General features: G+C 41.2%; 1 protein-coding gene across 1 annotated transcript in view; it reads right to left on the bottom strand.

Moving 5' to 3' along the window:
• LRRC56 (leucine rich repeat containing 56) overlaps nucleotides 1-14,150 on the bottom strand; it is a 64,941-nt gene that overhangs the window by 15,882 nt on the left and 34,909 nt on the right. The window contains exons 5-6 of the mRNA XM_074841941.1: nucleotides 1,024-1,120; nucleotides 419-616 (exon numbers count right to left, since the gene is read on the bottom strand). Coding sequence (XP_074698042.1) covers nucleotides 419-616; nucleotides 1,024-1,120 — 295 coding nt within the window. The remainder of the gene's footprint in view (nucleotides 1-418; nucleotides 617-1,023; nucleotides 1,121-14,150) is intronic.

Raw genomic sequence — 14,150 nt, forward strand, 5'->3', positions numbered from 1 at the left:
TTTCTAACCCACTGCAAGGTCCCTACAGGCCAGAAGGATCCATAAAGCTGGAGTCCATGCTCCCCTTGGTCTTCCTTTAAGATGCCTGTTTGCACTGCAAGCTGGGAGAAGACAGAACAGCTGTACGGATCAGAACAGCTGATTTCTAGTTTAATCCCATTCTCACAGGTAGGAAGGAACACATTGCTAGGAAACAGGCCTGAGTCTTTACTAGCACTCCTTGTATTCCCACAGGGCTCATCTTGGAGACAATACCCACGAGAGGACAAAATCAACAGAACTAAAAGATGGGAAATGCATCCCATGCCATCACTCAGAATGATACAATAGGAAGGTGCAGAAACGTTTCTCATTTCCAACTCAAACTAGAAAAAGCACTGCTAAAAATTAACACAATATGTGCAAACCAAGTTCTCACCTCTGCAGATTCTGCATTTGGCTTCAGACAAATAAGGTTGCCCTCCACTGTCAGGTGGGTCAGCTTGCAACAAAGTCCCAGGTACTGCATCTGGTTGATGTCCTCAATATTGTTCCCTTCCAGGTCCAAAACCTCAAGGTGATCCAACCAGGTCAGCTGGCTCAGGTCAGAGATATTGTTATAGCCTATGTAGAGTTCCTCAGCAGAAGTAAACAGAATAAATACGTAAACCACAGGCCTGCACAAGTAACAGTCAGGCTTTGCAAAATGTTTTCTAATATTTGAAATATTACATGCAACAGCATGAAATTAGCATGGAAGTGGACATTTTTCAGGTGTGGCCGTTGCCACCTTAAATAACTAGGGCTAATATGGCAATGAACACTCTGCTGCATTAGACATCTTTAGGATCAGACCTGGATGTTACACCTCATTAAAAAAATAAATACTGTAGTGTCTTCTGAACTAACATATGTAGTTTAAGGTATCCAACCAAAGTCCTTCAGAAAAAACAAAGGGTAAGGAGAGAACAAAGACCACAAGTAAAGCGTATCAACTGAAGACAGTTTTGAGATTGTCATGTGGCAGGACACATCTACACTTACTTTTAGAGAGCTGCAGGAAGAGATCCCATCTAAATCTGAGAGCCCACAGCGAGCCATCCACAAGACACAGAGATGGGACAACGTGGTTCCAAGATCCCTTACAAAAGAAACAATTCAAGCTCTATTTGAATGGATGAAGGAACTCAAGACTTGCTTTCTTTTTCTTAAGACCAGGCTACTGCTAATTCCTTCAAATCCCACACTGTTTACAAGAAATGACTTTAAAAATGCTCACTTTCAAAGGTGGAGAATAAAATTATACCCCTCTCTCACAGACATCTCTGTTCTTTGTATGACAACGTGTCACCCCAGTTCAGTTTGATCAAGATTCTTCCAAGAGCTACATCATGGTAATTCTGTCATAAATTGCAGGTGATTGTTAAGAATTAAGTGAGGTTTGCTTACGCTGGCATCATTTGCTCTACACATGTAACACATAACCCAAATTAACATATCTGATCTAACTGCCTTCATCTTCTGTCCTCTTATGGAGTTACCTTTCTTCTGACTTTGCAGTTGAAAGGAATAGCACTCTTGCCACATTTTTCGAATCAGCAGAAGATGACAATCCTTTCCATCCTATTTTCCTATCCTTTAGATGTAGCAAAATATAAATAAGGGATCATTTATATGAATTCCAAACTTTCTGGTCCTAACCCAGAAAAGCACATACTGACCTGCTTAACTCCGTGCATGTGTAATGTCCCACTGACATTGAAACAGTGCACGATACAAACATAATGCAAAATGTAAAAATGGTGGCAAATCAAACTGGGGGCTTAACCACCTTCCATCTTTGGTATATTAAGCTGCATAAAGCCACTACTCAAACATAAACAAGACACAACATTTTATCAAATCTCAAACCAACCAAAAGCTCAGAATTCTCTACTGTAGCCATGATTTCAGACTATGTGAATAATAAAGAACTAAACAGTGAGGAACTAAATACAATGACAGTTTATGAGAGGAGATAGAGACTAACATGGAGTTCACAGCACTGGTTGAGGTTGGAAGGGACCTCTGGATGTCATCTTGTCCAACCCCCCTGCTCAAGCAGGCCAGTTTTCCAGGACCACATCCAAACAGATAAAATAGTTCTTAAATAGAGATTCTTGGACTTCAAAATTGTGGATTAGCTCTCTTTTATAGTACCCATTTTTATAACATACATTATAATAAATAACATATATTTTACTGCACTGTCTGGGGAAAATTGCAGAAGATAAAAGAATATGGTCATGGGGTCCCTTTTGATCTTGGAATAAAGGTAACAGTTCCCTTACTCATGTCTTCTCTTTATGGACCATGGGGAAAAAGAGCAGGTTTGTGTTGCCCTCTGAGAACCTCTTCCAGCTTTGATGCAGCTTTGCAGCAAAAAACCCTACAGTCAAATTGCTTGCTTCAGGGATACGGCACAGCCAACCAGGCCAAGAGGCCAGGAAGGAGTGCTGTAACAAGTGGGGATAGACATGGTCTTGTCCGTGTTTCTTGTTTCTCCACCATCTGAACACTTGGGAAGGGCCACGTCAGGAGAAGGGAGACTGCGTAAGGCTGAATAAAGGATGGATGCATGGAGATATATCCCCAGATGCTTCTCTCCTGAGATTTGCCAAATACAGAGTTGAATAGGAGTTCCTACAGTGAAATCAAGGATTTTCATCCCTCTGCCTTCTGCGCCATGGCTTGTCCATGGGCGTCTTTTAGACATATCTCACTTCATCCATCCTCTACCACTGCAGGGGCCCCAGGCATTGGGTGCCTTTGATCATCTCTTCCCTGGATGCTGCAAATTTAAGTAAGCTCACGATGGATGCAACATGCAATGTGTTTACGTAACATTTTATAGCCTTTGAAGTACAAAGAGTGCAGCTGATCTAATGGCCAGAACAAAGCAAATCAGAAAAATCTCGGTCACACGACACGTCTCTCTGTCTAAGGCTACTCCTCCTTACAGGAGAAAACCCTCAACTGACATAAACCACAACTTCTCCACCAAATTTTGTGCATCTAGGCAGCTTACCTGTACTGACACAGGACATCGCTGTCTACAGAGACACAAGGGTAAAGAAAGCCATGCACACACAGAAACTCCTTTTCTGTATAAACAATATGGTTCCTTCTGCAAACTTACTTTACCTCGTCCTTTAGCTATAAAGGCAACGGGAAACACTTGTCATAGTGTCACTGTACCTGTGACCAGATAAGCTTCTAAAAAGATGGGAGTCTGCCACATTTCTTTCCAAGTACTCATTCAGATTTGCCTGACGTGAAGCACCGTAACGTCCCTGTATGTCATCACATCCCCAGCCTTGCAGAAGATCTTCCAGGTACTATTTACATTGTGCATATTTTATAAATAAAACAAACACTGGTTCTAAGGCTTCCTTAAGGAACAGATGCCTCCCAAAGTATTATTTACAGAAATTTATTATTAGATTTGCAAGCTGTGTGCCTATAATAAGAAAGAAATTAAATTAAATTACAAAAGCAGAACCTACCATCAACAAAGGCCAACATATCCCTAAACACAAATATGGCATTAGGAGTAACGTGAAGGGATTACATTGCTCATTTCATGACCCACTTCAAGCACTGAGAAGTTTTTCAAATTTCAGGCTAATTTTGGTGCAGAATTGTCTTTTCTGTAAACTACTCAACATAGGTAAAGGAAAAGTGGTCACTCTCATTTTTGTATCGTTGAAGCAAGTGCTTCTGATAGATGCTCTGTTTATTAGGCCAGCAAAACTGAGCACAATCCTAACCTGGTAGGCTAGGTATGATTAATGAATTTTATTTTTATTTTGTCTTTGTCTTGTACTACCTAACTGAAGGTCTTTTACCACAGAAGGAGCTTTCTGTAATATGCTTGTTCCTAACGTTTCTCTGTTAATATAAAGGATGCCAAAACAAAGCAATAGATTAATTCCCAAGCAGTTTTTACACAGGGCCCCAAGAAGAAACAGCTATCCCCTCTGCTGCTAAAACCTTGATCACTTCATGCATTTTGAAGAAGCAGTGCCCTGATTCTACTCAGAGGTCAACGGGTCCCAGAGTTAATTCACATTTTCCTCTGTGTGTTACGGTTTTCAGTTCCAGTGATGGCTATGGCTAAACCCAGCGCACACCAACAGGGTCAGTCCCTACTCACACCGTCTGCTAAGTCACGCACAGCACGTATTCACTATGAATTATTAGCTAATGAGACTTCAGGCATTGTCCTGCAGCAGACACCACCAGAAGACATTAATTTAAATGAGTTCTAAAACCTACTTACCTTACTCTTCACAATTTACACTGCCAAGTGTATAGTCTCAAACCCATTCCAGTTTCATTCATGGGTTGTAGCTCTGACTCTCCTACAGCTAACTTTGGTACAAGTCAGGAGTAGCACGGTTAAGGTTAATACTAATCAAAGTTGATTAGTATTAGTATTCCAGACAAAGGAATTAGGTTGTATATCCCATGTCTTGGATACTTGTGAAAGGCAGAACTGCTGCATGGTTGCAGTGCAACACAGTGTTTGCTAACAGGGTCTAGTTATTAAAAAGTGCTTATACAGACTCTACAGAAAAGAAAAAAACATGGAAGCTAATGGGAACTGGTTTCTTCTGAGGTTCAAGTTGGCAGTCACAAGCTCACCTTTAATCCCCGAAACAAGATACTAAGAAAGCACGAACTTTGTTGCACTAAGTGTTTGGTATCACTTGGCCTGCTTTTGCTCTCTATACTTCACCACAGGAGCTGGCATCCTCGCCCCCGCCCCTCCAGAAGAGCACTCCGGCTCTCATGGGGAGCAAATGACTGCTGTCCCTCCTTCCCTGCTACCATAGACAGGCAGCAGTGAGGAGAAGGCAAAAGGACTTTTTCCTTGGCCCAGCCCTGACCACAGAACTTTGTTGCAAGTTAAAGCCGACCTTTGCTGACTCTGGGGTCGTGCTGGCGGCTGGAGGAGCCTAAAACTCTGGGTCATGCAGTCACATTTTGGCCCTGCAGACCTTTCCTCCTGCATCCATAACGAGTCATCTCCAGTCAGAGATGTTATCACAGCAAAGTACATCTGCAAATATTTTATTTAGTTAGTAACTAACAAACTAATCTTTTGGAAGCTGTGTGAATCATGCTGCAGCATCAGAGAAAACTCCCTCGTTAATTACTACACAGATAATTGCCCCCGAGAGCACGGCTGTTGTAAGGTGAAATGGCAATGTATCTCAAAGCAAGCTGTTCCCAGCAACCGCAGGCACCTGCAGTTCTGAAAATACTTCTGCAAGATTCTGGCTGGTAAGAAGAGAACTTAAGGGCTTGTAAGAGGTGGGAGTGGCTCCTCTGGGACCAGCTCTACTGCATCTGGCATGTCCACTTTGGAGGGGGCCAGAGCAAAGTGAGGAGCTGTGTGAGCACCGTGACCGCCGTGTGCATGCAAGTGTGTACACAGGTATGTTCTCACTTATGTTAAGTGCAGAGGGTCAGATCAGCCCAAACTGGGGAGATGCATCTTGTGACTTTTTAACAAGAAATGGAATGAATGGAAATCTGCACTCCAGTAATAATTTATCAGGGTAAATTATTTTAATATAATAATAAACTCTCAATAACGATGTACCAGGGTAGTAAGAGAGAAAATCCACTATAATTATACACGTAGTGTAACAAAACACACCCCCCCCCCCAAATAATCATTGACTGAGACTAAAATTAACGAGACACATGTCAGAGACCAGAACCCTTCTGTATTTGGTGTGATATAAACATATAGAAAATGACAGCATCCGTTCCAAAAATAGGGTAGAGAATATGATTGAGAAGTGTGACAGCTGAAATAGGAAAAAGATGAGACATTGCACAAAGCTGGTGGCAGTTGGTCATATGACACAGCACAGCAGCGCCCCAGTAATGTGTAAAGAACAAAGAGCACATAGAAGGAACCAGAGGACACTGCAGAGGAAATGTAAATCCCATTAATATACACAACAGATAATTCACTTCCAGTGGACAAGTGTCCTGTCCTGAGTGATGCTGAAGCCGGGAACTTTACAGAAAGGGCAAGGAATTAATAGGCAAAGCAATTATACATCCTGCTCACTTCTGCTATGGTTCGTGCAGGTCAGGTTTGAAGCAGGGAGACAGAGCACGGGGTGGGAATGTGTACATCATATCTTTGGTTGTGATAAACAGAGGATTACAGCGTCTGAGGTTGCCAAACCAGTGTCCTTCAGAGACATTACTCCACGCACACACCTACGCACTCGCCTGCAGAACACACACTTGAATACTGGGTCATGTTTTTAGTATCCAAAAGTGCCAAGAAACCAACATAGACTTTCCTAGTTTCACCGTGAACCCACAAACTTGCATTTAAAACTGATTTTTTAAAAATACTATTAATAAACCGAAGGGTTTGAAACCTGGGTTCCAACTATCTCCAGATACTGCTGCAGGGATGGGAACTCATTAAAAAGCTCTGTGTTTCTGTGAGGGTCTTGGCAACACCCTCCCCACTTGTGCACGACCATTTAGGATTTTTTCCCATGAAATTTGATGCTCCCATCTTGTCATCACTCCCCCAGACTGGGGGGAGAGCACAGGGGCAAGGAACAGTTTGGCTTACAACACCTAATAACAAGTTTGAGAAATAATGTGTTCTTCCATTAATCCAACATACTTGTTCTTCAGGGATTGATTAGCTCCAGCCAAAATTTTACTGGACGGAGAGCCAAATCCTGCTCTTGGTTTCACCACAATAAATCTTGAATAGCTCCACTGAGCTCAAGCTACCCAGTAAACACTTACAACAGCGCAACCCTGAACACATTCACCAGCTTTAAAACCATCGTTTCTTTTGGAAGCTGGTTTTGGATCATTCACCTAGAAATAAAACACTAAATCCACTGAACTTGCAAACAGTATCTCAAAGCACACATGCATCTGTTGAATAAATCTTCAGTAGCAATACATCTAAAATAGCCATTGATGCGGGTATTATTTACTTTTAAAAGTCTCTCTGAAAATGAACACACTGGTAATAGGAGAGATTTAGATTTTGAAAGAGTGACGAAACTAAGTCTTAACAAAATAAAGGAAAAAAAAAAAATCTTGTCTCTGATCTACAAAAATCAAGTTGAATTTATCAAGCCGCACTGCGATAACAATGATCCGGTCCATATGTCAGCACACAATGGTTTGGTTGTACAGATAATTCTGACATCAGAAGCAAAAACTTTTAAAGCCTGAATGTTATTTAAATTAGTAACATATGTTCTAATAGGAAGCTTACATAATAGTTTCATTGTACTCTCAAATAGCTGTAAAGTATTCAAAATTGTAAAACTGATTGTATGCATGTGTTGCTCGCAGTTGATCAGACCCCTGACACAGCCCCCAACTCCGCAAGCAGCGCTGAGGCCACATCCTTCTGTCCCTGCACTGTCCTTCTGCAGTCAAACAAACGTCATGCGAACGGGAAGACCTGAATTGTTTTGCAGTATTGCAGCCTTGGTTGGTTTTGTACTCACTCTTCCAAATTCAAGCAGCAACATGCTGAAAACCGTTAGCTTGGGTCTCCTCTGTCTTGCACCTCACACATCCACGGCCTGCAGGTTGCTCCCTTGAGCAAGTGTGAACCACTGCCCAAGGTGTAAGATAACAAGGATCATGTCCCATCTTTTGCTGCCAGAAGCCCACTTTTAGGCTGAGATGCCATGGAAATGTAACACCTAATATTCTGACCTCATTCTTCCTTCTGAACCGTGCAGCTTTTTCACAGTAAGGGTTCCTAACCCTGTTGAGACACATTGTTGGAGACTTCAAAAACTAAGCAAAAAGAGACTTTGCTAGGCAATTCTCAATCACAAGCTTAAACACATCAGAGGAAGGCAAGCACGTTTTAGGCTGAACAGAAAGCGTGCATCTACCAAAGATCTTTTTAAATAACTACTGTGTCTATGAAACTCTGTTTTCATAACTCCCTTTTACATGCAAATGAAGAATTTCTGTGTGAACAAAAAGTTCTTGTTGCCAAAGGTCTTTGCAGCAGGGTGTCTCTGTTGTCCCATCTTTTTGAGGCAACCTCTGCATGAGTAAGAAGCTGTTTTCCAAATGGGCTGCAGTGCTGATGCCACTAGCAGTATTTCTCCCAACAAAAGGATTTTACTATTTTATTCCAGGGGGATTTTTTTAGTTGGCTGGTTGCTTTTCTTTAAAGTTTCAAAGTTTGGAAAGAGGCAAAGGTCTGGCATATTGCTTTTTTTAGCTATGGATCTCTGCCGCACACTTCGCTGACAGCAAAATGGATCTCTGGGGAAGAAATGCAACTCCCCTGGTGCTGCACAAGGGGTAAATCAGGGAGAGCATTCAGGGTTTCACACTCCATCCAGCCCACGACTCTGCCTTCTCAGCTTCATTATGCCAAAGCGAGAGAGCGCTGCCGCAGCGTTCATGGGCTTGCTAAAGCAAATTGCAGTTATCAAGGAGCCACGTGCTTTGGGCCAGCAATTCCTCTAAAGCAAGAGCCTGAAAACAAGGACAAGAGACTACCTGGCTACAGCAGTCAGAGCCACAAACCATTCAAGGCAGTTTGGTCATTGTCCAGGACTGGAGCCAGAGACCACGCTGGTGGTCCTGGCAGAGTACTTGAGCTCTGCCACGGACGCATCTGTGATCAATGCCTCAACCAGAGACATTGCATAAACTCCCTGTTCCACTAACACCAGTGCCAGACCTTCCCGTACCTTCAGTGGGGCTGAGATCTCCCCCTCTGGTGCCCGCAGGTGAGGACAGCATCTGGATACAGGAGATGACAACAGAGGAAGAACCCAACCCCGGTGAGATACATCTCTGGGCCATTCCTGGCTTACAACATTTTCACTTGTCATTGTTGCTTCTCATTGCCTCATTGAACTCACTGTAGCAACTGCAATATTACACTAAGTGCTAGGCTACTTGCAAGCAGTTCATTTTCCATGTCAGATTATACCTCATTTAAACCAAAAGTGTTTGCTGAGGCCAACAGGAGAGAGGTATTTGTAAATGAAGTTGAGTGCTGATACACACGCTTCTGTAACTAGTCATAATTGTGCTTAAGTTAACCCAGATGCTTACTTCTGTTAAAACACACAAAGTGTAGCTTTAGTTTCAAGTGCTCTCATTTTTAGTTGCTGTTAAAAAACCTAGAGCAGAATAATAGGCTTGATCAACGCTGATGTGCTCAGAGTCAGGAACAGCAATTCCCTAACACACGAATATACAGTGTGCGTGGGAAGGATAACGTAATTTTGTGTTAATTTCCTTTTGATCATTAAAACTGCTTGTCAGCTTAGTTACTGGTAGCGTTTAACAATGAAAGATCAGTTGCTTTAACTCAGCTCCCACAATTTGAAAGGATTAGGGGTTGCCAAAATGTGGGCCAAGACCTGCCCTTGATCTTTTTTTTTTTCCACCCTACTCCAGCTCCCACCCTCGGCATGAAGCTGCACCCCAGAGATGCTGTAGAAACCCAACACACCGTGCTGCACCTCACTGGGTGCATTACATCTTCCACAAGAGCAAGTGAATTTTCAAATAGGATAAAGTTGAGACACACAGTAAATAAAACTCTCACACCCACATATCCATTGCCCCTTAATTTAGCCCCAGAGCTACTGACAGTTCCTATAGCTTTGGCAATCGTTCATTCTCGTTGTTGAAAGTTTACATATTAAAATAAAAGGATAATGAAACTGTGGTTACAGAATGAGTTATTTACATGGAAGGAATTAATCCCACAGCGCTTTAAAATTTCCTCCATGAATAACTTCTAAGTCTCCCACATGTTGTGTGCCTTTTTCACAGTATGTTCCAGGTCCAAGCTGTGGCAGAGTAAGACAGATATATAGCAACTTTGATTTAATATATATCTCATACTTCAAAATCAACACCTGAAACTTCTAATGCTGCAGGGTAAGCAGAAGAATATTCTGTAAAAGATCCAAATAAGCTGACAGATTCAGTGATGTTAAGACACACACCACAAAGAAAGCCCCAAACCGCTTTTTTCAAGTACCAGAAAAACTGGAATTCGAGATTACTTGACCACACAGAACGAAAGAACCGGATCAGCTGTGAGTTGTTGTTCAACTTTTGTCACGGTAATGGCTATAGAGTTTTGACTGGAAAAAAAAAAAAACTTGAGATACTGCAGAAATAGGTTGATATGAGAACCTAGAGAGAAAATGTAATTTAAAGTGGTTTAGTCTGAATGTGCAGTGGCAGGAGTGTAGGTTCTCAAGATTCTTTAGATCTGGCACATTTGTATGACACTAATGTTTTTCTCCTGTGGCTAATGGTCATTTCTTCTTTGTACATTTTCCTTCCTTTCTTTTTTCATCCGTGCGTATATTCAATAAGGAAACAGAAAAAATACAGAAGCTTGCAAGGAACAGATACAGGTACAACTTGGGCCTGTGAATGGCTGGCAAACGCCCGTTGATTTCCTCCAAATTTCTTTTCTCTCTCAGCCTCTAATGTTCACCCCACATTTGGCATGGTAGACTTGTCTTCATATGTCCTGGGTCAAGACTTTTTCCTTAAACGATAGCTTCAAGGGACACTTTCTCTGCTTGTACTGGCCTCCAGATGTTCTTTTACAACAAGCAAACGAGATGCAGAAGGGAAGCTTGGGGGACCTCAGAGCCCATCAACCTGACTACTGAGGCAGACGAGACCTCATAGATTTTCATCCTGAGGGTGTTAGTACAAGTCAGAACCTCAGCATTTATTTCACAGTACACCAGCAGACATCCCAAATCTGCCTCAGGTGTGCCAACTGGATGTATAGTAAATACTACACCGCATCCTTGACTTCTTTCAAACAAATTCCTACTCCAGGGGGATCTAGCAGTAGATGTTGTAATGTGTCCTCAGCCATGGAGATGAGCCTTATGGCAGAAGCACAAACCTTCAAAAGGGCTCTCAGCTGCCAGAGATGCCACTGATCCCCTCCACTGAAATGGGGAGACTTAATCACATGTGAGCAGACTAATTGTTCTAGCTCCCCAGCCCCCTCCTGCCAACACAAATCTCAGGCAGCCTGCATAAACAATTTCAGAGGAGCTCACACAGAATTCTCCCACCCATCCTAGCTTTAGAGGCAATGGTAGTTGCCACCCACAAGTAACAGTTCCTTTATAGAATCTGCAAGGGTTCCTTTGCAGGAATAACTATTTGCAATGGTTCCTTTACAGACTTTTATCAGTTCCTTTATCACTGAAATAATACAGAGTCTTTATGCAAGAGAAACACGTACCATGTAGACTTCCAACTAGTTGATGAGTTGGGATAAAACCCTTCATTGGCTATGATCTATATCATCTTGATAAAAGCAATTCTATTAACTGAGCTGGCTGGCCATTGGCTGTGAAGTAAGGGAAAATATTCCCCCAAACAGCTGCAGAAGAGTCATGTAACCTGCTACCTGCCACATTATTCAAAAGTGGACACTCACACCATGAATTTCTCTGTATCTCTCCAGTGAAAACAAAGGTTTCCAAACTGACATGCCTATCAATTTTTATATAAGCTAACTCAAATACATTGTACAAACAATCCACTGTTAAGTACAGATGGTAGCAAATGAAATAACTATTTCACAAGACCCAGATAGATAGATAGATATACAGTTTTCTTTCAAACTATGTTGAGACTAACTTTTCTTCTGCACCACTAAATTAGCTTGGGAACACAAAAAGGAAAAAAAGCTCAGTGAAGATGGCTATGAGTGATATTTAATATTAATGAGCGTATAAGTTAGAGAGACATGATTCCCCTAATTATAATGCTTTGTGAGTTTAAAAGTAAACACCAGTTAACCTAAACTATTTAATAAAAAATAATGAGATTCTTGAAAACAAAAAACCCCAATCCATTCAGGAAAAAAATGTGCATTTTTACCTTAAAGTAGTGGGAAGAATTGTTGCATATTGCAGATTAGAGCAAATACTCAAAATATTCAGAATTTGCTTATTCACATAGATGAACCTCAGAGAAGGTCCTTTCAGCAATGCTGGCTGTATTGTTTAAACACATACGAGTGACAAAATAAGACTCATTATACAAATTAGCACACTTTTAAATATTTTAAAAATCCTCCAGTATGATTTAGCAGCTGTATTTTAATGTGTTTATTTTATAAAGGATAAAATTTATGCTACTGATTCTTACTATTTTTAGGGCCAAAATTTAACATGTGGCAATAAAATATTTTTTTTTCTTTAATTTAAGAAGTTCTTATGGAACAAATGTTATGTTTTACAACTGGGCTTACCTTGGGATGTTGAGAGCAAGAACTGAGTCTGTGGGACCTTAATAGGGATCATTATTATAATTATAAATAAGGGCAAATAAACTAAACTATAATAAGCAGAGTAAACCAAACCTCTGTAAGTTCTTGCCTATGGTAACACGAAGCAGTAGAGCGTGGAGTGGTAGGACTGTGAGGCTGATGAAGTTCAAACCAGGAGATGCCACAAATGGTCTTTCGAACATGCAATCCTTCATAACCCTTCTGTTACCAAAAGGGGGTGGTAGGTTTCATTATCAGACCTCTGTGTTCTCATTTCCATGAGAAGAACATACAGCGTAGCTTAAGGCAAAGGGTGAAGAATGTGCAACGCATTATGCCCGCTGATGGAGCCACAAACTTCACCTCCTAAAACATGAAGGCATTTCTGTATTTCTTTTGGCAGGGCTTGATCCCCCCCTGAGAGACTTGATGCACCCTGTAAAGATCTCAGGACAGAAGGATAAAACTTTGCCAAAGAGCAAATCAGAAATAAATCTAGAGAAAAAGAAGCGTGCCTGTATTTTAGGGGAAAAATAGCAACAGGTCCTTTGTGTGCTATAATGTGTTCACAGAAAATAAGAATAACTAAATCAACTGGAGAGCTGGAGCATGGAGAATATTTTATAGGCATTAGATTATAAAACCTGATTGTACACTGAAATTCTATTTATTTCTTCATTGTTTATTCATATTGCTTGGCAGTTACCAACTGATGAATACAACCACATAGCTTAATTTCCCTTCCAACCTGACTCCTTCCCTTTTATAACTCAGCACTTACCTTGCATTCCAAGAACATAATTTCCCACTGAACATAATTATTTTCAATAAGAAAACCAAACAAGCTGCAGAAAAGCAACTGTCTTGTAGGAGAGAATCAAAACAACCTACAAACCCATTAAACTAATGCTAAGATTATTTTCCTACCTATTTCCATGAAGACAACCCCTCCACAGCTGGATAGCTCCACTGGCAATGGGCTAATTACTACTGCTTGCCAACCCAGTTCTTTGTGTTTTCTCAGACAATGATTATAACCATTCTTTCTCATCACTGACTAAAATGAACACTTAGGTGTAAATTTTCATAAGTGATCTCTGACACTGACAGCTGAAACCGAGCAGCTGCAAACCCTAATAGCCAGGCATGTAAGTACTTATTTGTTGGCAGAAATCAGTTAGTTATTACCAGTGTTTTTACTTATCATATTATAGTAGCCATCCAGAGCATGTAAGTGAGATCATGATCCCATTAAGCAAAGCCTTGTACATAACTCATTCAAAAGGCTGTGTCTGCCCTGGAGTAATATATAAAGTAAACAACTGAGATTGAAAATACAGCAAATTTCTACAGCTAACCAAGGATGCTGTAGAAACAACAGCTAACTCAAGAACTGCGTCATATTTTTGAAGCCCTGGTCCAGTGGCTCAGCCACAAAGCCTCTAGTCATTGCCGTTGCTATCTCCAGTTGGTTCAAAGAGTAAAGCTGCCCCTGTAATCCCAGAGACTGGAATCAGGTGAGCTTGTGGAGCCCTAAAAGGTTCCTCATTCACTAAAAGCAATTGGTGCATCTTAAGTAATTACTACTTGTAAGCAAACAGTATTTTTAAGACCAAAACACTGATTAATATAGAATTTCAGAGATTCCCTTTGGAAATGACAAACGCTTTTATCTGTGTGTTTTCTTGATGAAGGAAAGGAGAAATGGTGTACAGAGATGTGGCTTTTGCAGGTGTGGATGCATGCAATTGTTTCTGCTTGCTGACCTTAAAAGAGTAAGGGCTGGATTCTTCCCATGGGACCAGTCTAC

This window comes from Strix aluco, chromosome 16 (genome assembly GCF_031877795.1).
Source record: "Strix aluco isolate bStrAlu1 chromosome 16, bStrAlu1.hap1, whole genome shotgun sequence".
Taxonomy (NCBI): Eukaryota; Metazoa; Chordata; class Aves; order Strigiformes; family Strigidae; genus Strix; species Strix aluco.